The sequence below is a fragment of the Salmo salar genome, chromosome ssa12 (genome assembly GCF_905237065.1).
Source record: "Salmo salar chromosome ssa12, Ssal_v3.1, whole genome shotgun sequence".
NCBI lineage: Eukaryota > Metazoa > Chordata > Actinopteri > Salmoniformes > Salmonidae > Salmo > Salmo salar.
In genome coordinates this window covers 84,200,512-84,227,361 of record NC_059453.1, presented here as the reverse complement: position 1 = coordinate 84,227,361, position 26,850 = coordinate 84,200,512, and the positions used below count along the sequence as shown (strand labels likewise).

The window sequence follows — 26,850 nt, the reverse complement described above, 5'->3', positions numbered from 1 at the left end:
AGGTCTTACCTAGTGTGCATAAACAGATTAAATACTACGGGTTATGTATGCCCGCAGGCCTCTTGCCTAAGCACTCCCAAGGTGCATTCCCCTTCCCCCCTGGGAACAAATGAAACAGAATAATTACTAATACTTAGTGTTTTTGGTTATTGAAATATTGGCATACACAATCCTCGGAAGGAGCGGCTACAAAATAATATCCACAAAACTTTTACTGACCGCCACAACAAATCAACACAGGACATAAAAATAAGCTATTTTTCTGACAAAGGAACACTGACTTTTATCAAGCTGGAGAAGGAGTTGGTAATTGAAGAGCCAGCCGTTTCCCCTGACGAGAGGGAGGGGTCAGAGCTCCAATCAGCGATGGGGCCAACCAATCAGCTGCTTGAGGAATCCAGGATTCCATTTCCTGAAATACACACATACACATACAAACCCACAACAACACAGAAACTGGGGAACGTAACAGTATATGTAAGGTTTTTAAAAGTGACACAGAGAGAGAATGAGAAAAACATTGATTTCCTTAGTTTTACACTATTGTTGATGTTAATGAATAGCATGTACAGTAATGACAAGCAAAGGGAGGTGAAAATAAAAATGACAGGAGAAATCTGTTCATGTTCTTCTCTTTTTCCTTCCTCGTGGCCAAACAAGCTGCCAGATGGCGTGGCAACTGGAGGATGAGGATTGAGGGCAGGGCTGGGCTGGGGAAGGCTAGGGAAGGCTTGGGCTGGGGTGATGACAAAGCTCTTTCCCTCTCTCTAACTCTCCAGCCTGCCCTCCCCATCCGCTGGACCCTTGATGAGGCGCTTACTGCCTCTCTTCTCTGCTGGGCCACCAGGCTTGGCGAAGGCCTGCTGGAAGGCATGCTGCTTAGGATGAACCACATCATACAGGAACTCCTCTGTCAACTCATCCCCATTGTCAATTTCCATCTGCACACAGACACAATAACACAGAGTAAATACACAGAGTTGATACAATAATACAGAGTAAATACAATAACACACAGTAAATACAATAACACAGATTAATAATACAGAGTAAATACAATATGCAGAGTATTAACACACAGTAAATACAGTAACACCGTAATAATACAGAGTAAATACAATAACATAGTAAATACAATAACACGCAGTAAATACAATACACAGAATAAATATAACACAGTAAACATAGTAACAACAGAGTAAATACAATAATTCCCAGTAATAACACATAGTAAATATTATAACAGAGTAAATACAATAACATTGAGTAAATACAATAACACATAGTAAACACAATAGCACAGAGTAGTAACAGAGTAAATACAATAACACAGAGTAATAACACAGTGTGAATACAATTAAAGAGTAAACACAATAACACAAAGTAACTACAATAACAGAGTAATAACACAGAGTAAATACAATAACACAGAGTAATAACACAGTGTGAGTACAATTAAAGAGTAAATACAATAACACAGAGTAAATACAATAACAGAGTAAATGTGCACTGCCACTCAGGCACAGAGCAATATTGTAAAAACAATATTGCTCTGTGTTGTAAAAACACAAAGACCACATTGTGTATGCAATATCTGAATTTCGGCGGATTACCTTTTTGGCAACCTCCAGATGGTAATCTTTCTCCACCTCATCCAGCAGTCGACTCTTTCAACTGGAGTAACAGCATCCGCTCTTTAATGCTACAGCTGTAACCTGGCATGGAGTAGATGAACACTGAGAGGAAGTGAAAGAGGGGGGTTGGACCTGCTACTCTTTGTTCAGTATTTATGGCATTATAATAGTGCACCATTGTATTTTTATTTAATTGAATTAAGGGAGAGAGAGAGAGAGAGTAGAATGATCAGGGCAGAAAACCAATGACTGAGACTGACCCACAGATTCCAAGTAATCCCTTTCATGGGAGTGTTTATAGAGGAAGAAGAGGTGTCTGGGCGTATCCGTGGAACCCTACAAGGCAGCTCATGGGCCTCTGTCGGGTCGGAATGGACCAGCTCTATCATTTCTTTCTCTGTGTCCAACTTCTGCAACACACATATTACACAGCTACCACTGAGATGACTGTGTATGGCTCAGGCAGTGTGCCTTGGGTCAGAATACATGGCTATTATCGCTGAGATTGTGGCCACTAGAGATATCAATCGTTTGTATTTGGTTGGCTAATGGCATTTCTATATGGCTCACCAGCTGTATGTAGTTGATGTGTTTCTGTGCAAGTTGTTGTAGAACCCATTTGGCATCCTCCTGCAGTAGGAAAGCAAGGCCCTGCAGTGTTTGGCTCTTACTCTCTACACTGGTCTCTGTTTTCACCTAATGGGGGTAGCATATACACAGACACACAACATTATTACTTAAAGGGATACTACAGGAGTTTGGAAATTCATCTACTTCCCCAGAGTCAGATGAACTTGTGGATACCATTTTAATGCCTCTGTGTGAAGGATGTTAGAGGTAGTTTCATTAGCCAATGCTAACTAGCAATTGTGCTAGCTCTAGTTAGCAACTTCCTTCAAACTGCACTCAGAGACATAAAAATGGTTTCCACGAGTTCATCTGACTCTGGGGAAGTAGATAAAGGGCTTCATTGCCAAAAAAACAAGTATCCCTTTACAAGAAAATGCAGAATAACATTTTTAACGAAATAGTATATATTGTGTTCACACAGGTGTGCAGTCTGCACGGACACATTTATGGACATGTGCTATGCTCTCTCACTTACACTCTCTCTAGTCTAGACAGTGCCAGTCACTGCCGTTCAAAGAGGAGGCTAGTGTTATTCATTCCCCTTGAATAATGATTACCTTGAATTTAGTTTACAAATATTTTCTAAATTATTTAAGTGATACATTAGAATTGTTGGGGTCAAACCAGTGTTACTGTTTCCCAGTTGTCGGTCATTGTCACGACTTCTTCCGAAGTCGATGCCCCTCCTTGTTCGGGTGGTGCTCGGCAGTCGACGTCACCGGTCTTCTAGCCATCATTGATCAATTTTTCATTTTCCATTGGTTTTGTCTTGTCTTCCTACACACCTGGTTCCAATCCCATTCATTACATGTTGTGTATTTAACCCTCTGTTTCCCCTCATGTCCTTGTCAGAGATTGTTTGTTGTTATGTGCTCGTGTTGTTGGATTGGTGCGCGATGGGTTATTGTACCCATGTTTATTTTATCATGTACTTTTGTTTTGGACTTGTTTTTACTTTATTAAACTACTCCAGTTACACCAAGTTTGTTTCTCTTGCGCCTGACTTCCCTGCCACCTATACACACACAACGTGACAGAATCTCTGACCAGAATATGAACTCAGCAGGAGAAGGTACATGGAGGTGGAGGAGCGCGTCCAGGAGCATGCGGAGAAGCTTCACCATCTGTGCGCCGCCGTGGATCGCGTTGTCCAGAATATGGACCGCTGGGAGAGACAGGGAGTTCTTCCAGTGCCTCCACCAGCCCAACCGGGGTCTATCCTGAGCACCCTGGAGTGGGCCAGCGTCGTGTGTGGAGAGGGAGATGCGGCGTTGGACCATTTTGAGGAGTTCACCCGCCGTTTTCGGGCAGTCTTCGACCACCCACCCGATGGCAGAGCGGTGGGTGAGCGCCTCTACCATCTGAGGCTGGAGACGAGGAGCGTCCAGGAGTTTGCCCTGGAGTTTAGGACCCTGGCAGCCGGCGCGGGATGGAACCACAGGGCCCTGATCGACCACTACCGCTGCAGTCTGCGCGAGGACATCCGTCGGGAGCTGGCCTGCAGAGACACCACCCTCACCTTCGACCAGCTGGTGGATCTGTCCATCCGGCTGGACAACCTGCTGGCTGCTCGTGGACGTCCAGATCGGGGTCTGGTGGTTCCATCCTCCCGCACCCCCTCTCCAATACCCATGGAGCTGGGAGGGGCGGTGTCAGGGAGACCGGAGGGGGTTCCCGCTCGTGCACCATCTGTGGCCGCAGAGGTCACACTGCTGGTTGGTGCCGGGTTGGTTCCTCTGGGAATCGAGGCAGCAGGCAGGGTGCTCTGGTGTCACCCCAGGTGAGCTGGCACCATTCTCACCCAGAGCCCTCTGTTGCACATATATTTGTGTCTGTCACTTTTCCTAAATTTTCCCCGTGTTCCAGCATAAGGCGCTAGTAGATTCAGGTGTGGCTGGGAATTTCATTGATCAAGCTCTTGCTCGTAGTTTAGGGATCCCCATTGTACCCGTGGATGTGCCTTTCCCCGTTCACACCTTAGATAGTCGACCATTAGGGTCAGGGTTTATCAGGGAGGCCACCGCTCCTTTGAGTATGGTGACGCAGAGGGGTCACACGGAAAAGATTAGTCTTTTCCTTATTGACTCTCCTGCGTATCCCTTGGTGCTGGGCCTACCCTGGTTAACTTGTCATAACCCCACCTTTTCTTGGCCACAGAGGGCTCTCACGGGGTGGTCGTGAGAGTGCTCAGGTAGGTGTTTAGGGGTTTCTGTTGGTGCTACTATGGTGGAAAGTCCAGACCAGGTCTCCACCGTGCGCATTCCCCCTGAATATGCCGATTTGGCTCTCGCCTTCTGTAAAAAGAAGGCGACTCAATTTCTACCCCATCAACGGGGGATTGTGCGATAAATCTCATGGTAGACGCTGCACCTCCCAGGAGTCACGTGTATCCCCTGTCACAAGCGGAGACGGTGGCTATGGAAACATATGTCTCCGAATTCCTGTGTCAGGGGTACATTCGGTTCTCTACTTCAACCGTCTCCTCGAGTTTCTTTTTTGTGAAGAAGGATGGAGGTCTGCGTCCGTGCATTGATTATCGAGATCTCAATTAAATCCCGGTGGGGTACAGTTACCCGCTAGCTACCTCTGATCGCCACGGCGATTGAGTCAATGCACGGGGCGCGCTTCTTCACTAAACTGGATCTCAGGAGTGCGTACAACCTGGTGCATATCCGAGAGGGAGACGAGTGGAAGACGGCATTTAGTACCACCTCAGGGCATTATGAGTACCTCGTCATGCCGTATGGGTTGAAGAATGCTCCATCAGTCTTCCAATCCTTTGTAGACGAGATTTTCAGGGACCTGCAGGGTGTAGTGGTGTATATCGATGACATTCTGATATACTCCGCTACACGTGCTGAGCATGTGTCCCTGGTGCGCAGAGTGCTTGGTCGCCTGTTGGAGCATGACCTGTACGTCAAGGCTGAGAAATGCCTGTTCTTTCAACAGTCCGTCTCCTTCTTAGGGTATCGCCTTTCCACGTCAGGAGTGGAGATGGAGAGTGCGTAATTGGCCGACTCCCACCACGGTGAAGGAGGTGCAGCGATTCTTAGGGTTTGCCAACTATGACCGGAGGTTTAGCCGGGGTTTTGGTCAGGTAGCTGCTCCCATTACCTCACTGCTGAAGGGGGGCCCGGTGCGCTTGCAGTGGTCGGCTGGAGCGGACAGGGCTTTTAGGCACCTGAAGGCTCTGTTTACCTCGGCTCCTGTGTTGGCCCTTCCGGATCCCTCTTTGGCGTTCATAGTGGAGGTGGATGCGTCCGAGGCTGTGATAGGAGCTGTGCTCTCTCAGCGCTCGGGTACGCCACCAAAGCTCCGCCCCTGTGCCTTCTTCTCTAAGAAGCTCAGCCCAGTGGACCGAAACTATGATGTGGGGGACCGGGAGCTGTTGGCTGTCGTCAAGGCTTTGAAGGCGTGGAGACATTGGCTTGAGGGGGCTAAACACCCCTTTCTCATCTGGACTGACCACCGCAATCTGGAGTACATCCGGGAGGCGAGGAGTGTGAATCCTCGCCAGGCAAGGTGGGCCATGTGTTTCACCCATTTTGTGTTTACCCTCTCTTACAGACCAGGCTCCCAGAACGTTAAGGCAGATAAACTGTCCCGGCTGTATGACACAGAGGAGCGGTCCATGGATCCTACTCCCATACTCCCAGACTCTTGTTTGGTGGCGCCGGTAGTGTGGGAGCTGGACGCGGACATTGAGCGGGCGTCACGTGCAGAGCCCGTTCCCCCTCAGTGTCCAGCTGGGCGTCTGTACATTCTGTCTGCTGTCCACGACTGGTTGATCTATTGGGCCCACATGTCACCCTCTTCTGGTCATCATGGGATCGGTCGGACAGTGCGCTGTCTTAGTGGGAGGTATTGGTGGCCCACTTTAGCTATGGACGTGAGGGTTTATGTTTCCTCCTGCTCAGTGTGCGCCCAGTGCAAGGCTCCTAGACACCTGCCCAGAGGTAAGTTACACCCCTTACCCGTTCCACAACGGCCGTGGTCGCACCTGTCGGTGGATTTCCTAACCGATCTTCCACCTTCGCAGGGTAACACCATGATCCTGGTCGTTGTGGATTGTTTTTCTAAGTCCTGTCGTCTCCTCCCTTTGCCCGGTCTCCCTACGGCCCTACAAACTGCGAAGGCCCTGTTTACACACGTCTTCCGGCACTACGGGGTGCCTGAGGATATAGTGTCTGATTGAGGTCCCCAGTTCACGTCAAGGGTCTGGAAGGCATTCATGGACCGTCTGGGGGTCTCGGTCAGCCTTACCTCAGGTTTTCACCCCGAGAGTAACGGGCAGGTGGAGAGAGTTAACCAGGATGTGGGTAGGTTTCTGATGTCTTATTGCCAGGACTGGCCGGGGGTGTGGGTGGCGTTTGTGCCATGGGCAGAGATGGCCCAGAACTCCCTCCGCCACTCCTCCACTAACCTCTCTCCCTTTCAGTGTGTGTTGGGGTATCAGCCGGTTCTGGCTCCTTGGCATCAGAGTCAGACCGAGGCTCCTGCGGTGGACAACTGATTCCGGCACACGGAGGAAACATGAGACACCGCCCACGTCCACCTTCAGCACGTCGGAGTGAGGCCACGGTGTTTGCACCGGGGGACAGGGTCTGGCTCTCGACCCAAAGCCTGCCTTGCCGGAAGCTGGGTCCGCGGTTTGTGGGGCCGTTTAAAGTTCTGAGGAGAGTGAACGAGGTGTGTTATAGGTTACAGCTTCCCCCCGATTACCGCATTAACCCCTCGTTCCATGTGTCTCTCCTCAGGCCGGTGGTGGCTGGCCCGCTCCAGGAGGCTGAGGTGCGGGAGGTTCCTCCGCCCCCTCTGGACATCGAGGGGGCCCCAGCATACTCCGTTTGATCCATCCTGGATTCGAGACGTCGGGCGAGGGGCCTTCAGTACCTCATGGATTGGGAGGGGTACGGTCCGGAGGAGAGATGCTGGGTTCCGGTGGAGGAGGTGTTAGATCCTTCCCTCCTGCGAGTTCCACCGTCTCCATCTGGATCGCCCTGCACCTCATCCTCCGGGTCGTCCCCGAGGCCGGTGTCGACGCGCTGCTGGAGCCGCGCATCGGGGGGAGGGGTAGTGTCACGACTTCTGCCGAAGTCGATGCCCCTCCTTGTTCGGGCGGTGCTCGGCGGTCGATGTCACCGGTCTTTTAGCCATCATTGATTCATTTTTCATTTTCCATTGGTTTTATCTTGTCTTCCTACACACCTGGTTCCAATCCCATTCATTACATGTTTTGTATTTAACCCTCTGTTTCCCCTCATGTCCTTGTCAGAGATTGTTTGTTGTTATGTGCTCGTGTTGGATTGGTGCACAACGGGTTATTGTACCCATGTTTATTATGTACTTTGGTTTTGGAGTTTGTTTTTACTTTATTAAACTACTCCAGTTACACCAAGTTTGTTTCTCCTGCGCCTGACTTCCCTGCCACCTACACACACGACGTGACAGTTATGCAGGGTTAATGTAGAAAGCATGGTCATTAGTTGAGGTAAATGTGTGACCCTCCTTATCTTAGTTGATGAGGGACTCCACCATTCTGTCCTCAGTATGTGAAAACACACATGTACTAATAATTAACCTGCTCGATGCCGGTTAATTAACCTAGTCGATGCTTGTCGTCTCACCTCAGCAGCTGTGAGTGGGGCAGGGCCGGAGCTGGTGGACACATGGCGTTGATACCCCTCCAGACTGATGTCCTCCTACTGAGAGCAAATAAGAGGTCAGCCATTTAGGGAAGGCTGAGAACCAACAGGTCTAACCTCATTAGTCAGGTGAGAGCATAACCAGAGTACGTCAGTTAAAAAAATGGCTTCTACTGTACCTCCGCTGTGCCAAACATCTCATCCTTCACATGACCACCACCAAACTCCTTCTTCACTGTGGCACGGGTGGCAGCATTCAGCATCTTCTGTCTCACCTGTAGTACACATTAATGGGTGAATGAGACATGGATCTGAGCGAAATGTGTTTGCTGTGAACATGATAGTATGTGTGTGTGTTGCACACAAGGTTATTATAGTTTTGTGATTTAATATTAGTTTTTATTTCTATTCATTTTAGATTTTATTTGAAATTCTGTTTAGTTTCAGTTCGTTTTCAGACTTGATTTACTAGTTTTCATTTAATTTTAGTTTGATTAAAACATTTCTATTTTGTTTTTATATTATTTAGTTTTAGTTTTAGTGTTAGGGACAGGAAGTAGCCTATACGTGGGAGCCTATTATGCATTGTAGGCCTATATAGTTATTTGGGGGGAGCTGTCCCTTCTTGCTACTGGGGGGTAGTAATACATTGGTCAGGACCATAGACCTGGATAGAAGTAACACATCTCTGTATCTGTTTCATGATGGCGTCTTTGAAAGCATGGGCAGCTCCATTGAGGCCATCTCTATCTTGAAATGGTCCATTTTCTTCTTCACGAGTAAAATGCATTGTTTCCCTCCTGATGACCCAGCTACACTATCATGACTCCAACCGGGTCATCAGGTCATGCCAACTGGATTATCAGGAGGGATCAGCCAATGAAGGTGGAAGTCCCGCCCATTTGACTAAATCAAAATGGTGAATCCTCAATGGAGCTGCCCATGCTAACACAGGCTTTTGGCCACTAGAGGACTTCATTCAACTCCATGGCCAAGACATAGGTTTGGTTAGGTTTAAATTATAAATCAATCCTAATTTGACTTGGATTTAAAGGATAAGCGCCAAGACTGGTGCAAGAAATATGGTGGAAGGAAACTCTCTTGCCCATGTTTACACCAATCCAATGCTTTTTTACCTTTAGTGAAAGTACCTTTATCTGACAGAAAGAGAGAGGGAAAAAACAACAAATGAAGTCATGGCACATTTGACATGTTATGTTTATGTTGCAGGCCCCCATCCACATCGACGGGGATGTAGCAGAGCGGGTCAGAGTGGGTCGTGTTCACCCACGACTGTGTGGCTGCGCACGACTCCAACACCATCATTAAGTTTGCCGATGACATGACCTGATCACTGACGACAATGAGACCACCTATAGAGAGGTGGTCAGTGACCTGGCAGAGCGGTGCCAGAACAACAACCTCTTCCTCATCATCAGTAAGACAATGGATCTGATTGTGGACTACAGGAACTGGAGGGCCGAGCACACCCCCATTCATATTGACAGGGCTGTAGTGGAGCGGGTTGAGAGCTTCACGTTCCTCGGTGTCCACATCACTAAGGAATTTTCATGGTCCACACACACCAACACAGTCGTGAAGAAGGCACGGAAACGCCTCTTCCCCCTCAGGAGGCTGAAAAGATTTGGCATGGGCCCTCAGATTCTCAAAAAGTTCTACAGCTGCACCATTGAGAGCTTCTTGACTGGCTGTATCAACTTTCTGGCATTCGACCGCAAGGCACTACAGAGGGGAGTGCGTACAGGACATCACTTGGGCCGAGCTCCCTGCCATCCAGGACCTCTACCAGGTGGTGTGAGAGGAAGGTCCAAACATTTTTCAAAGACTGCAGCCACCTAAGTCATAGACTTCTCTCTGCCAACGCATGGCAAGCGGTACCGATGCACCAAGTCTAGAACCAACAGGACCCTGAACAGCTTCTACCCCCAAACCATAAGACTACTAAACAGTTAACCAATAGAGCCCCACAGTGGAGGTGTCATAATACCAATAAAAACTAGCGGTCAAACAGGGAAATGGTTCCAATCGTTTTTCCACCATTCATTTTCATTTTTTTAGAACACTTAAAATAAGGGCTGTTTAGACTTACCCTGGCATGACGTTTTGATAACCTTGTAAAACTTGCACAAGACAGTTCACAGAATTGTCCATTTAAGACATTTTGTCAATTTATTTATTACTACATTTAGCTAACATTAGATAGTTAATCCAGAGATTCTTACCTTTGCCTCAATTTGGCAGTCTCATTCAGATCATCATGACATTTGTAGTTCTTTATAATAGCCACATTAGCAGCTAAGTAGAATTTCACTTTTTGGGGGGTAAATACAGGTGAATATATTGATAAAAGTCTTGTGTTAGAGAGATTTACATGGTTATAAAAGCGTCAAGCCAGGCTAAATCTACACAAAACACAGACCTTAAAACACAGTCATTTTAAAATCTTCTATGGAAAAAATGAATGGTAGAAAAAAGATTGGAACCATTTCCCTGTTTGACCACTAGGTTTTATGGGTATTATGACTCATACTGTGCTAGTCTGTTGCTACCCGGACTATCTGCTTTGACCCTTTTTGCACTAACTCTTTTGACTCATCACATACGCTGCTGCTACTGTTTATGATCTATCCTGCTGCCTAGTCACTTTATCCCTACCTATATGTACACATCTACCTAAATTAACTCGTACCCCTGCACATCGACTGTACTGGTACCCCATGTATATAGTCAAGTTATCGTTACTCAATGTGTATTTAGTCCTTGTGTTATTATTTTTCTCTCTGCATTGTTGGGAAGGGCCCATAAGTATGAATTTCACTATTAGTCTACACCTGTTGTTTACAAGCATGTGACAAATAAAATGTGATTTGATTTGACATATATCACTGACTAACCCCTTCAAATAGGGTTAATGAAAACAGCGGCAACAACAGCAAAAACATAAGCAATACAACATTGCTTCACAAATCTATCAGTTCACAGCTAGCCAGCTTGTGTGTGTTTCCGTTCAACCAAACAGGATTTTCTGGTTTATCTTCTGCGTTCCAGAGAGGTGGTCATTTGGTTTCTCAAGCCTGATGACAGTTGTCCTCGGAAAGAAAATATTGTCTCTATGAACGCTTGGGTTGCAGGGGCGTAAACCAGATCCAGTGCCACAGGGCACAGCTTTGGATAAACAGCCATCCTTGCCTGCCAGAACTGGAGAGGTGACTCTGTTAACATGCCACCCTTGACCTCTTCCAGGTATTTCCGCAGCTCACACGGGGCACTTAATGCCCAGCCAGGTTGACCTTCCGGTAGGACAGTGACCTCAGACACAATCTTTGATGTGAGGAAGCTATTGTTCTGAAGCACTGCGGTCGAGATGCTTGCATGAGTCATCGTGCTTGCATCTTCCTGGGTCCCTGCTGCTTCACGGCTGTACTATCTGATTTGCTGATGTACAAAAGACTCTGCTTCCCTAATCAGTGGCTACATCTCTGTTGAGCGAAGTGCCAGAGACACGCTTTGGTCCATCAGGTAAGCTGCTGCAGGGGTTGGATAAAAGTTGGCTGCCAGAGAATTCAGTATGCATGCGAAGAGCTCATGCAGTGACTTCAGGAGGACCTGTGCCAACTGTTTTGCAACAGAAGTTGAATGCAAGTGTGCCTCAAGGTTGAGAAGGCACGGCACCACATCAGACAGCGACTGATGTGGTGATTCAGATTGAAGTTGGTCGGTGTGGATTACGAACGGCTCCAACAACTGATTCAGATTGAAGTTGGTCGGTGTGGATTACGAACGGCTCCAACAACTTCAGAAGCTGTTCTAGCTTGGCCCAGTCATGCTTCGTGCTCAACTTAAGATTTATTCCCTGTTAGCTAGTGGTAGCTAGGGATAGTGATGCACAAGCAGGGCCCATTTGAAACATCGACATCCACTGGCAACATTTACCCGCTAGATTCAGAAGCTCGAAAACTCCATTTGATTTTTAACCAAAGTCTAGAAGAAACTAAAACTAAACATAATTTATGATGGTTTTTATTTAACTTAATTTAGTTTTGCATTCAAAGATAATAGTTTCAGTATAGTCTTAGCTTTTCTAAATGTTTTTAGTTGACATTTTTTATTTCAGTTTACTAAATTGTTTTTCATTTATTGTATCTTTTTTAGTTTCAGTTTTCATGTACTATAATAACCTTGGTTGAACGGTTACACATACTGGAGATTGGTCAGGCGACCAGGAGATGAATATCCATTCGTATCCCTGTGCATTCTGGGAGTTGAGGCGGTATAGGATGTAGCAGGGCTCCTTGTCGTCCAGCAGAGGAAGTAGGAAGTGGTTATAGTCATGGTCCCAGCTCTCTGAAAGTCCCCAGCACCAGCTGCTCTGAAAAACAGAGTACAAGTCATTACAGACCTTGACCCATGCTTTGAACATTATTACTCAGCTACACATACACGCAGGTTGGGATGTGTGAAACTTACTCCTCAGCCTGAAGTGTCCCCACTTGTGACACTGAATAGCTAGCTTTTCGTGTGGCGCTGACTGGTAAGATGCTTTGGGAGGGCGGTCACATGTGCTAGAAAAGCAGAGGTTTTGGGTTCAAGCCTCGGTGTGAGCCTAATCAGGGGGAAGTTGTACTCCCTAAGCAAGCAGCGTGACATCCTTTACAGTGGTGCCTATTGTCTCAGATCTACAGTTGCGCTTAGCTCAGCACTAAGGTCGTAGCACATGGTGATGTGTGAAACTTACTCCTCAGCCTGAAGTGTCGCCACTGAATAGCTAACTTTTTGTATGGCACAGACTGATGAGATGCTTAAGGAAGACGGTCATGTGTGCTAGAGAGTCCTGGGTTTGAGTCTCGGTGAGAGCCGAATCAGAAGGAAGTGGTACTGGCTAAGCAAGTAGCGTGACGTCCTTTACACACACGCAAAAACACATTCTCTGTCCACCGAAGCCACTGTAGTCCAGCCAATGCTCTTCTTTTTGCAGTGATATCAGACTTCATCTCTTTTACTCCATGCACTGAAGCCTCTTCTGTGGCTTATCTTTCCCCTACTCTTGTGCTTGGCTTAAATGAGTCTCAACACATCAATAACTATTCATCAGGTCTCGGGACCTATTCATCTCACTGGTGTATAGGGACCATTTCATGAGTTGAGTCTGTCAATGATTGACAGTAGCCCACATGGCAGTCCTCGATTGTGCACTCAACTAATTCTCTCTCAATAATATTGACAAGATCAGAAAAGGAACGTTGCTAAATGATCCAGGGTCACTAACTTTGGCATGCACGACGACAGCGGAGGCGCTGTGTTTAAAATGACACATTGGTGGTATTTACTAGAAATAGATCACTAATTACCAGGTCTATAAAATGAGGTCACAGACAAGATGCACACGCACTCGCATAGAATTACGAAACAACATAAAGTCCAATCACAGACAGACGATCAACACATGAAGACAAGTGCACACACACACAGCTCAGAGACAGCGCCAAATAGCTCAATAGCGCAGTGACAGCTCCAAAAAGCAGGAGACAGACAGGAGACCTCATGCATACTTTAAAAAACAGTCCAGAGAAACTTTAGACAGTACCACTGTACCCCATCTGCATACTTGCCCAACTGTTGGCCTATACACCTCCTGGAGATAGGCCCAGACATCAGACTAGACACAACCCTGTAAACTACCCAGAGACAGTCCAACTCGAGCCAGACTCCACACCCATATCAGTCATAGTCTCAGATGTCTACAGTTTGACTGATGGACCAGACAGTGCATCAGTAGGCCCACAAGATGTCATAAAAAAGCTGTGAACATCCCAGATGTACTTCATTAAATATCTGTTAACCTCACAGGCCAACCTGTTGTCTCATGGTATGTTTCACACATGTATAGTCTGGCACATAGAGGAAAATAAATCATGTCTGATGAATGTTAGACTTATTTTGTGTGACAGCTCAGCTCACGGATGGACCAAGGAACATCACAGTGTGTGAGAGATCTGGCCATTTGAGTGTTATGCCTGACACCTGGATGAACATCTCCACAGTGGTTTCATGCATGTAGCTGGCTGTTTATTGTTGTGGTAATCTAAGTGTTTTTTATACTGAAAAGCTACCCTGAAAGGATTATCAGAAAATAAGAAGCCCCCTTGCTCCTAATCACGTCATGTTACCTGACTAAAGTGAGTTTCTGCTACAGCTGCTGTTAGCGGCTCATAAGGTGCAATCAACAGTCAGGTTTTGTCATGATGAGTGTCATTAGACAGTGAGTCCAGTGAGGGCTCAGACTATATTTTCCACTAACCCTTCTGAATGGAAGTTTAATGTAACTTGATATCTTGACTGGATCATATACAGTGCCTTGCAAAAGTGTTCAGACCCCTTGGATTTCTTCACATTTTATTGTGTTACAAAGTGGGATTAAAATGGTTTGAATTTACTTTTTTTTGTCAACAATCTACACAAAATACTCTGTAATATCAAAGTGAATTGTCACGTCCTGACCAGTGAAAAGGGTAATTTGCCATAGTAGAATGGTCAGGGCGTGGCAGGGGGGTTGTTTTGTGTGTTTTGGGGTTTGTTTATTTCTAGGGAAATGTGTTCTAGTTTTCATTTTCTATGTTTCGTTTTCCAGTTTTGGCCGAGTATGGTTTCCAATCAGAGGCAGGTGTCTTTCGTTGTCTCTGATTGGACGCCATACTTAGGCAGCCTGTTTTCCTTTGGGTTTTGTGGGTGGTTGTTTTCCGTATAGTCTGTGTACCTTACGGAACTGTTTGTCGTTTGGTTATTTTGAAGATGAGCACTATACACTCTGCACCTTGGTCTAATCCTTTCAATGCTTGTGACAGTGAAAGAAATATCCAAGTTTTATTTTTGAGAAAAACTATTCTGAATTAAAATAAAGTATTTGCGTAAGTATTCAGACCCTTTGTTGGCGCAAGCCTAAATTAGATAAGGAGTAACATTTGGTTTAAAAAATATCACACAAATTACACGGACTCACTCTTTGTGAAATAATAGGGGTTGACATGATTTTTGAATGACTAACCCTTCCTCTGTCCCCCACACATATAACATCTGTAAGGTCCCTCAGTCAAGTATTGAATTTCGCACACAGATTCAACTACAAAGACCAGGGTGCTTTTTGAAAGCCTTAAAAAGAAGGGCAGTGATTGGTAGATGGGTAACAATAACAAATCAGACATGTAATATCTCTTTAAGCATGGTCAAGTTAATAATTATGCTGTGGATGATGTATTAAACCACCCAGACACATCAAAGATACAGTCATCCTTCTGAAGTGAGCTGCAGGACAGGAATGAAACTGCTCAGGGATGTTACCATGAGGCCATTAGTGATTTTAAATCAGCTATAGAGTTCATTGCCTGTGATGGTAGACAACTGAGGATGGATCAACAACACTGTAGTGACTCACAATAATGACCTAAATGAGAGAGTGAAAAAAATACAAATATACAGAATAACAAATATTACAAAACATGCATCTTGTATGCAACAAGGCACTAAAGTAATAGTGTAAAATAACACAGCAAAGGAATACACTTTTTGGCCTACTGTGAAGCCTCATGTTTGGGGAAAATCCAACCAAACACATCACTGAGTAACTGCCTCCTTATTTTTAAGCACGGTGGTGGCTGCATCATGTTATGGCTATACTTGACATTGGCAAATACTGGGGAGTTTTTCAGGATAAAAAGCAATGGGATGTAGCTACTGTAAGCTCTGGCAAAATCCTAGAGGAAAACCTGCTTCAGTCTGCTTTACACCAGACACTGGGAGATGGATTCACCTTTCAGCAGGACAATAACTTACAACACAAGGCCAAATCTACACTGGAGTTGCTTACTAAGAGACAGTGAATGTTCCTGAGTGGCCAAGTAAGTTACAGGTATTACTTAAATCTGCTTGAAAATCTATGGCAAGTTTTGAAAATTGCTGTCTAGCCATGATCCCCAACATCTTGACAGAGCTTGAAGAATTTTGAAAATAATAATTGGCAAATATTCCACAATCCAGGTGTGCAAAGCTCTTAGAGACTTGCCCAAGAAGACTCACAGCTGTAATCGATGCCAAAGGTGTTTGTAAGTAAGTAAGCATTTCACTGTAAGGTCTACACGTGTTGTATTTGGCGGATGTGACAAATACAATTTGATTTGTTTCTAACATATTGACTCAAGGAACTGAATACTTATGCAACGACTATATTTTAGATATTACATTTTAATTCATCTTTAAAAAATATTGCAAGTGTTCTTCCACTTTGACATTACAGAGTATTTTGTGTCGATTGTTGACAAAAAATGACAATTCAATCCATTTTAATCCCACTTTGTAACACAATAAAATGTCTGAATACTTTTGCAAGGCACTGTAAACCTTGACAACTTGCCCACCATCACAAAGTTGAGGAAAGCAGTCAGTCTCTCTTGCAATTCCTTTCAACAGACTGAATGCATCATCTGACCAAACACATTGTGAAATGTTTGTTCTTATTCAACTCAATGACATCTCCACCAGCGTCATACACACAATCAAGTGACTGAACAGCAGAACAGCGAACAACATGGATAACTCACACACACCTTCACAAATACACACATCATCATACAAAACACACAGTTAGATCAGTTTAATCACATAACACTGGCAATTCAGGAGAAATAATTCAAGATATCCAAATAATATACATTTTGTTGCGCTGCCTTACCAAGACCCCTCCCGTCCTAGATCCCTCCTGCCCCTGCAACCTGACTCCACCGCTGTCCCCTGGGTCACTCACCGTCCTGGATCTGCACCTGGATGAGGCGGATAGCTTCACCCCTTGCCCTGGCCAAGAACTCCCCTAGTTCTGGCGTCACGACGAGAACCAGAAACATGGCAGTTCATCACAAAGTATGTCCCACCCGCCGTGTGCTGTAGGGGGGAGGGGGGTTGAGAGACAGAGACGGTAGAGCCAAGCCAAGTCCCAGAGCAGATGATGGAGATTTAGCCCAGCCAAAAAAAGACACACAATGGGGTAACCTGCGGCAATAACTGCACTGATAAAGCCTGCGTGACTAAGCACTGGTCTGAGTGAGTGTGACTGTATGATGAGGACACAGCCTAAGTAACTACGGCAGGATCATGTGTGTTCAGAGAGGCAACCTGATCCCCTCTCTCCCAAATTTAGCTGCTACTGACTGTCCAGCCTGTCCATCATCCTCCCCACCCCCAGCCCACCAGGGTCTGCTTGAGAGACGAACTAGTGACCAGAAAACCTTAAAACCACACTCACCTGAGCCCCTGACCCAGTGGCATTTCTGTTAAACTGTTTTCAACAATATTTGATTGTAATTTGGTGCACTGTTCAGTGGTGGAGATAAGTAAATGGAGGACTGAAGACTACTGACAAAGACTGCAGAGATATGTGTTTAATGGACGTGTACGGCACACAATCTGTCACAAGGGAACATTTGTGTTAACGCACAGTTACCAACAATGAAGAATAACAATGGTCCAAATATTGAACCTAGCGGCATCAAGTGATTGAACTTAATGGCCTTTTTTGTAATTCTGATTTCAATAATTACTCAGAAAACCAATTCCAAGGCCTTCGTGCAAACTCAAGCATTTTAGTTTATCTAAGAGAATGAGATGGTGAATTAGACCAAAGGCCTTGGTAAAAAATCTATATGGCCCCTATGACATAAACAGATTAGCTGAGTTCAGCTGCTGCAGGCCATTCGCTGGTGTGGGTTTGTCTAATACCGAAAAGAATTCAGATCATACATCAATCCCATGCTTCTTGCACTATGAGTATCAACTGCATTCAATCCCAGTGTATGTGCTACTACTGTATGTCCAGGGAACAGTTTTAAAATGTTTTTAATCCAGATCAAAACAATCATGTGTTGAGTGAAATCCTGTTCATCAATTGGATTCTGTTTCCCCATAATTGTTAACTTTTTTTCTGGACATTTTGTGCGTGCAATTAGGATTTAACTAGACATCCTCCACTAGTCTAGCAAATTCGCACACGCTTGTCTCTTTAAAGAGCCAGGAAGGATTTTGTGTTGGCATATCAAACAGAAGTCAAAACGAAACCAAACTATAAGAATGTAGTTGTAATATAATCCACTGTAGACTATGACAGATTTTGTTGACAGTATATTTTTCTTAGGAACATTGAGAGCATGTACTTCATGGACTACTTTTTGATCTGAATAGAAGTAATTAGTTATAAATTATGAATATAGATGTATCTTTTTGTGAAGATAACTTGGTTGTAGTGAGCTACTGTCACTGTAAGTGGTTGACAACATCTAATTAGGGACACAGTAATAAAAACACAAACATTTTCATCCTAATTCAATGTTCTGAGAAACTGGCCCACGGTTAGAATCTATTTCAAGAACTCTGTTTGAATTCCCTGAAATGCCTGACTACCATTACCCCTAATGCAATTCTAAAATTAGGAACCACAAGCGCCTTTTTGCATTCATTGTAAATTGAAATTTCTCACCTTCCAAGAATAGCATGACTGCTTCAATCACTGACCTCTTCCTAGTTTGTTTCCCTTGAAGTCACAGATGACAATTAACTAAATTGTCATCTGTGACTTCAAGCAGCAGGTTTCAGAGTATTGCTGCCAATTGACCTTGTTCAGGGGTAGACATACTCCTTTCCAAGAAGACAGTGGTAATGCAGTCTAAAGTAAATATTGTGGTTTTATCACGAGAGGTTGAATTTAACTGTGGAAACGAGCTTACTTGTTGATTCTCACCCTACGCCTTGACATATTTCCATCTTCATTAAATGCATGTTAACTTTTATTTAGGCAGGGAATCCCATTGAGACCAACGTCTCTTTTACAAGGGATCCATGCATGACTTGGTTGGTCAATCATTCCCATGTTCCTGCTTGCCTTGTCATAAATCATCCATAACTCAGTAATGCGCACTGTTCTTTGAGGCTGGGCAAGTATTAAGGGAGGGGGTCTGGAAGAGCTATTGATTGTCAGAGGAAAAGGGTTTACTCCGTCCAAAATCTTTCCACTAAAATTAAACCACTGAGGAATTCGAATTTGTTCAACAAATGTAATTGCAAATGTGCTAGGTGAAGCTTCTTCAATATACGTTTCATAATAATTGTTAGGTTGTTACGAAATAAATAAGTGGATGCACGTTGCATTTCGGCAACAAAAAACATATTGGAGTTGTGCCCGTTCTCACACACACACACACACACAAACGTTTGCCCTTTCATTAGCTAAAATGGTCCCACCTGACCTCGCATCCTCCCGCCTGCCTTACATTTTTGAGGATGTGTATTTCCATTGTTAGAGCGGTCACACGACGATCTTGTCAATATAACAGAATCTTTGATAATATGTGAGCCTAAGATTGTGTTAAGAGAGGTTAGGCATAGACACAGATAACACTTCACCAGCTGAACACACCCTCCTGTTGATATTAACCTGTCAGTTGAGACAAGTCTACAAACAAACTTCATATTAGGAATGCACTGTGGTAGTACATTATAAATCACCAGGGGTGTATTCACTAGGAACCAAACGGGTAGAGACATATTCAAATTTGTCCAATTGAAACTTTTTTTGTTGCGAATCGTTTTGCAACTGTTTGCGACGGTCTTGGTCTGAACAAATACACCCCAGCTGTCCTAGACTAGGTTAGACTAGCCTGCTGGTGCTAATGATGCCGTGTGGTTCACTGTCTGGGTGTAGTAAACAACCTCTGATTAGGAAGACACACATAGAAGTCCAACACTTGTTAGAAAAAGAAAACATTTAATGTTACAAGTATAAAAAGAACACAAAAATCTGACAATTTATATTCCTGAAGTTCTACATATTTACAATCAACTTGAATTGGCAACACACACATAAAGAGCTGGATGTGCTGACGCCTGCTGGTTTTAAATGGGATCTCACGTTGCCTGTGGCTTCCATAGCATCTCGCTCTCAATCAATCATCAATAGTGGGGAGCCAGAATGCCTGCAGAGGACAAAACAGATTTACTGAGCATTCTACTGTATGTGAGACTGTGTGTTTTCAACATAACTAATCTTACCATGTTTGAACAGGCACTAGAAAACGTCATGAATTTGGGGTTGAACTGAAGGCAGGTGACGGGACCCGTGTGCTTCCCATCCAGAACAGCCACCTTCATCCCACTCTCTGCATTCCACACGTGGATCTTCCCATCCTCAGAGCCTGAGAGACAACCATCGTCAGACCACGGAAAAACAAGAGGAAGCTTAACTACTGTTTTAGTGTGTGTAATGTTTCCAGGTTAGGTTTAATTAGCAGTTCCAAATAATTACTACCAAATTATTCTATGGTAGAATGGGAAGACAATTGGAACTTTCATGTCTTACTTTACAGAACATAGAGCCTGTTACCTCACGTTCCTTGTGGACTTACCAATCATAATAAACTGAGAGTCAGGAGTGAAGGAGGCCTCCAGCGTCACAGCTTTACTGTTGTTGTAGCCCTGTAGGATAGAGGAGAGTGTCTATAAGTATAGGCCTATCATTTACTTCTTGAGCAACTTGCTCTTGTTGCGAAATGTATGTCAGTTCAAGAGTCTTTGGATTAAGTATCTAACAGTGTCTGTCTAGGTTTTATGTGTCTGCATGAATGCGTATGATCTCTCACCCCAAAGGAATGCATCACAGCGCCCTTGAAGGCATCGAGGAGGCGGAGAGCACCCCCATTGGTTGAGACAAGGATGAGCTTCCCATCATTGCTGAACTTGAGTCCTGTCCATTCACATGTACGATCGTACTGTAGCTTGAAGGTAGCAAAAGGACCCTATAGACAAGCCAACACGAAAGGTTACTCTGAAGACAACCATCTACCACTGACCTGCATTCACAGCTCTCAATAAACATACAACTATAAAACAGAAAGCCCTGAAAATTACTGTTACCTTGTCAAAGGATCGCAGGTCGTACAATTTGACCATCTCGGAGTTCACACCAGCAGCAAAAATCAGACCCTCAGGATCAAAGGAGCAAACTGGCTTCCCCTGGAGGTGCATCAGGCCCTGGTAGTGACAGAGACAGTCACAGGAAATACATTTAATCCAGCGCAACAGTCCATTTAGAACAGGGATGCAAACTGGCAAGGGTTCAAAAATGACTTCTTTTGTGCATATAAATTTGAATATTTTCAGGGAATAACAAGTACATATTTGAATAATCTCAATACTCTGGAAACATGTTTATGGTGGGCTGGCATTACTTAAATGATTACAGGGGTCGAATGTAATCCACAGAAGTGTATTGTTCCATATCACAACGTGTTGCTGTACTCATGAGCGGCATGATTTTCAAAGTCTGAAGCAGGCCTTTAGGCCCATTTGTGCATCTCACTGTGTTTTGGTTATCTGGATCTCCATTTGCCTTTCGTTTAACGTTAACGCAACTAGCCTAAATATAGATTGTGTCATGCCTTTATCGATCAAATATTTTATTTACTAGGCCTACTTGGTACCGCTGCTTTATTCTGTTTGCATTTGCAGTTGTCGGAATTCTAAGCCAAACTGCTATATAGTGTTTGTTTGTTTGCATGAATAACAAGGCTACTTTCAGCATTTAGTTTGCATTATTTTGGTAAGACAGCTGTGTGTACGGCTGCATTCATATAGGGTAATTCACCTATTACAAACAGCCCATCTATCTTGTAGGAAAAGGGGGGGTACCTAGTAGAAGTTGGCCAATTAATTTGGGCCAATTTCAAGTTTTCAAAACAATCGGTAATCGCCATTTTTGGACGCCGATTACATTGCACTCCACGAGGAGACTGCGTGGCGGGCTGACCACCTGTTATGCGAGTGCAGCAAGGAGCCATGGTAAGTTACTAGCTAGCATTAACCTTACTTAATAAAAAAACTATCAATCAATCTTAACATAATCACTAGTTAACTACACATGGTTGATGATATTACTAGGCTAACTAGCTTGTCCTGCGTTGCATATAATCAAAAATCATAATCAGTCGACCTCTAGTGCCTAGTCATTTGTCCAACTGAACGTATTCAACTGAAGTGTCTTCCACATTTGACCCAACCCCTCAGAATCAGAGAGGTGTGGGAGACTGCCTTAATCGACATCATCGGCGCCCGGGGAACAGTGGGTTAACTGCCTTGCTCAGGGGCAGAACGACAGATTTTTACCTTGTCCGCTCAGGGATTCGATCCAGCAACCTTCCGGTTACTGGCCCAACCACTACGCTCCTGCCGCCCCATTAGCCTATATTATTACCAAAACGGCCTTGCTTTAGTGTGTAGGGCGCTGTCCATTGTGCTGATACAGCGCAGCATAGATAGACTACAGATTTCGCACCGACCTGTCACTTCAAAAGCACTCAATGGTCAGAGTCTCGCCATTTGAACTGTGTTTATTGTGGTAGAGCGTGATAGAAGCAGAATTCAATAAAATTCCAATGCAAGAAGTCCCAAAAATTGTGCCCCTCACTCACTTCAACCACCCCCTTTGTCACTATATCCTCATGCCAGGGCTGGAGAGAAGCAACTGAGTAGACTAATGTCTGGTTAGGGGGATGCTCACAGCTGGCTGCTCACAGCTGGCTGCTCACAGCTGTCACGTGATATTATTGGATGGAGCACTCATTCTGATATATATCTGACATCACGCTCTGAGATTCTATTTGTAGGATGCGTAAGGATTCATTCTGTGTTCAGTCATTCATTTGGATATGAGAAACATACCCCATTATTATCTGGAAATAGCCCACCCAACTACTTCATCCCCATGTGATTTTATTTTTTGGCTCCTTTGCACCCCAGTATCTCTACTTGCACATTCATCTTCTGCACATCTATCACTCCAGTGTTTAATTGCTAAATTGTAATTATTTCACCACTATGGGTTATTTATTGCCTTACCTCCCTAATCTTACTACATTTGCACACACTGTGTATAGACTTTTCTATTGTGTTATTGACTGTATGTTTATTTATTCCATGTGTAACTCCATCGTTTGTGTCGCACTGCTTTGCTCTATCTTGTCCAGGTCGCAATTGTAAATGAGAACTTGTTCTCAACTGGCTTACCTGGCTAAATAAAGGTGAAATAATAAAGAAAATTGGCGGGTGGTAATGTTCACTTGCCAGCTTAAATACTAACGTATCTAGCTAACGTTAATAACTGTGTGTGTAATCATTTGCGCTATTGAACCATACGTGCAACTATAATTTGCTTCTTATCAACTATAACCTCAGCATCATTTTCAACACAGGTCGCTAAACTCGAGTTGCATTCCAAATTTTCCAGCCAGGAACAAAGTTTGTTGCGTGGAGTGCGTGATGACACAGCCGCCAGAGAACGTTAATGAATCTCAATTGCATACTCCTCGCGTTCTCTCTCCTCAAAAACCATTGGATGAGAAATCCAGAGGTCCCACCCCTCTGACCTTCTCCTCCAATGGGTTTTGAGAAGGAGGCGAGGATGAGAGGAGTATGCAATTGAGATTCTCCCAGGGAGAAGATTTGTTTGCGCCTCTTTTATAGCTCAATGGGTGATATATGCACTTTCTTTAACAGATCTACAATATTCCCATGGATGACCTATTGAGATCAAAAAGGTGAATATCACAAAGTGGCAAGTTTACATCCCTGATCTAGAGTCATCTGCAATGTCAAGGAGTAGTCAAGGTAGACTGCGATATGACGTAGAAAGCAAACAGCTTTGAAGCGCAAGGCTCAACTTCTCTGCTGTTTTGGTCCCGTGGCTACCACATTGTAAAAGCGTGAAGCGAACTCATGCACATGTGCAGATACCGTGTGTGACTGTGAAAGCAAAGTTGTGCATCTGGTCCATCGCAATATCTGCAGTCCCGCTTCATGGCAATGTCAACCTCTAAGACCTAGTGAGTAAAGGGAACCCACCTGGCAGTTCGGAGACCGCAGGTCCCATAGCCGGATTGTCTTGTCTAAAGATCCTGAGATAAACGTGTCATCCACAGGGGACATGGAGAGAGCCGTCACTCTGAAACATTCGTGTTAAAGGTATAGAAACATCTACCTTGAGAGAAACACCTGATGTCTGTTAAAAAAAATACAATACTCAAGTAATAGTACAGTAATGTAGCCTAAACTACCCCTCAGTTAATTGGGTTTCTCGGTCTCAATCCTCACCTTTTGTTGTGTCCGGGGAAGTACCGGATGTACTTGTTGTCATGGAGGGAGAGGTACCGGATAGTGTCTGCAATTATCATAAAGGCATGGGGTTATGGCCCGAAGACAGCATAGCATTCCCATTCATCACCACAGACAACTTGAGAGCAAGTAGACCTTCCGATCCTGGAGGCGATGGGCACTGGGCAGGTCAGATGAGTAGACACCACCCTAGGCAAGGCAGTGGCTTGTACAGTTAGCTCCTTTATCGGGCAGAATCACGGACCCTCAAACTGTACAAACAACTACCTCAGACCAGGGTGAGTATGGCCGCCCCAGGCTGAGATTAACCCGGTGAGGCTCTGTCAGGAAATCTCCATGAACAATCTTCTATATACATACAATAATACACTCCTGAAATGTGCCTGGCAAGAGTAACATGGACAACTGCTTATTATTAACAGGTATAGGCCTACTGATCTCAAATCACCTCACTAACATACCATCAATTTTGTTGGAGCTGTAGACCACGGTGTTGGCTGCATGTGTGTACCTGATCAGATCCACTCCATACTTCTTACTGTAGAGGGTCCGCTTGGGTCTGGACCAGCACAGGATGGAGAGGATTTTTTTTTAAGGAACCATGTTAGATTGCTGGCACAGAAACTTCTAGCAAAGCCAACTGCCTCTGAAATCCCAATAACAATCATAATATGGGCGGTTAAAGCAGCCACATATAGTGCTAACCTCAACTAGCACATACAATTGTTAAATATTGTTATGTATTTTACCTCCACAATATACAAACTACACGCTTGTGGGAAATAAGATGAAATACAATTGATAGTTTTGTTACCAAGCTAACAACCCAGACCTGCATCCGCTCAAACTCTAGATCGTGTCTTAACTCGAGCCCGAGGATTTTGCATACCGCAGTAGGCCTCACTAGTACTAACGGAGCAGATCCTAGTTACAGCACAGGGGTCGGCCTACATCATGCAGTTCGGAAAAAAACTGTCGATTAATATTAATTCAATGCATGTCTTACTTTCCCTCCTGGCAGTCGTATAAAACCAGGGAGTCATCGTCGCTGCTAGAAATAATGGTTTCGCCGTTTGAGCTGAAATCAAAACAGTTGATTTTGTCTGAATTTTCTCGGAAAACCTTTGCAACCCTGAAGCTCCGCAGCACATTGTCCGTCAGCTTCATGATGGGCTCTTTGAGGGGGCGCAGACCCTCGTTTTCTACTTGATTCTATTATCTGATCATCTATTTATGTGCTGTTTAAATAGGAGCTTTATTGTTTTGTAAAAATACAAATAAATAGAACTGTGTGTTTCAAAAACTGTAAAGAAAGCCCTCCTGGTACACTTGTTACACGAGTCATGTAAAAGCACCACCTTCCATAATTCGGCTTCCCGCAAGTTCCACAGACACGCTTATTAACTCTCGCGATATACAACAACTATCGCGGTACAGTCAGTTGATGTTTTGTACATAACCATAAGAGCACAGACTATAAACAAGGAAGACGCAATCATAACGCTTTTGGATACAGACAAAAATGGAGCAGAGAAATTCTCACATTTACAATAATTGTAACTACTTATCAGTCATACAATAACACGTGCTCTGACTGTCAAGACAGAATAACCGAAGTAGCAATGCAGGTGAGTTTGAAGTCATTGGGTTATGTAAATCGACCCCTAGCCCTGGGGTGTATTCATTACGCCGATTGCAAAACGATTTGCAACAGAAACCGCTTACACTAAACTAGTTATGTTTTGTTAAACACAAGTTGTAGTTCAGCTGTCTTCCTCTTAAAACAAATGTGTCAAAGAAGTTAAGGAAACCACAGGGACTTCACTCCACTTTAGAGCAATGGAAGCATTTAAGACAAAACGCTTTGCAACTGAATACACCCCAGGGCAAAATCCACATATCCAATCAGAGGGCAGGGTAGGGTATTCCCATAATATCTATCCAATCATTTTCAGATACACTGAAAACGTGTAGCTCCGAGAACATGGGTTAAATGGCTACCTAGAAATGTATTTTTTTTTTTGTGGTGGTAGTTGTCATTCAGAGAGATATTTGCCTCCCCATCACATTACCAGGTTGCAGGTGATAGCCTCGCCAACGACAGGTGATGAGCACATGGAAAACAAATTGTGTACTGTGCTTCCCATCTTGACGTTAGTGACGTACAAGTAATAGCTAAAATAAATGAAACACTTGAGTAAATGAGGGATACAAAGTATTGTTAGGGTTTGACCAACTATTTGTTTGCATAACCAATATAATACAACTATTTAAACCAATATAATACAATTAGTTGTGGTGCATAACTTATGAATACTAATGCTAAACAAGAGGTTTATATTGTATTAACATAGATTGAGCGACATATAATAGACATGACTAACTGGAGGGTTGCTGGCTAGTAGTGTAGGCTGAGTAGACTCGTGACACACACACACAATGCCTGGTTGTGGGGCCGCTCAAGGACAGGTGTATGTGAGGAACTGATAGAGGGGAGAATGGCTGTAGCATAAAAACAGGCACTGTCCTTGGGTGTCTGACTCTCGGTTACACACACGAAGATAAGCTAGAAGACAACTATGCCTGGCAACAAAGATGCGTCTAGAGGTTGGGACCAGCCTGCACGCCAACGATAGGCTGGAGTAAGTCTAAACCACACCCAAGCCTCTACTATGACAGGCCCTCAGGGAGAGGGAACTAAGTCTGTCAAGAAGTATTTAAAG

General features: G+C 44.3%; 1 protein-coding gene and 1 pseudogene across 1 annotated transcript; both read right to left on the bottom strand.

Moving 5' to 3' along the window:
- Positions 1-54: 54 nt before the first annotated feature.
- On the bottom strand, positions 55-17,034 carry LOC106565975 (twinfilin-2-like; annotated as a pseudogene).
- Positions 17,035-19,710: 2,676 nt separating this feature from the next.
- Positions 19,711-25,762, bottom strand: wdr82 (WD repeat domain 82). Its single transcript, XM_014133700.2, has 9 exons — positions 25,134-25,762; positions 24,589-24,686; positions 24,107-24,173; positions 23,858-23,957; positions 20,876-20,992; positions 20,602-20,757; positions 20,368-20,437; positions 20,015-20,157; positions 19,711-19,938 (listed from the first exon to the last, which is right to left on the bottom strand). The coding sequence occupies exons 1-9, from the start codon at positions 25,292-25,294 to the stop codon at positions 19,909-19,911; spliced, it is 942 nt and encodes a 313-aa protein (XP_013989175.1). The 5' UTR covers positions 25,295-25,762; the 3' UTR covers positions 19,711-19,908.
- Positions 25,763-26,850: the final 1,088 nt, after the last annotated feature.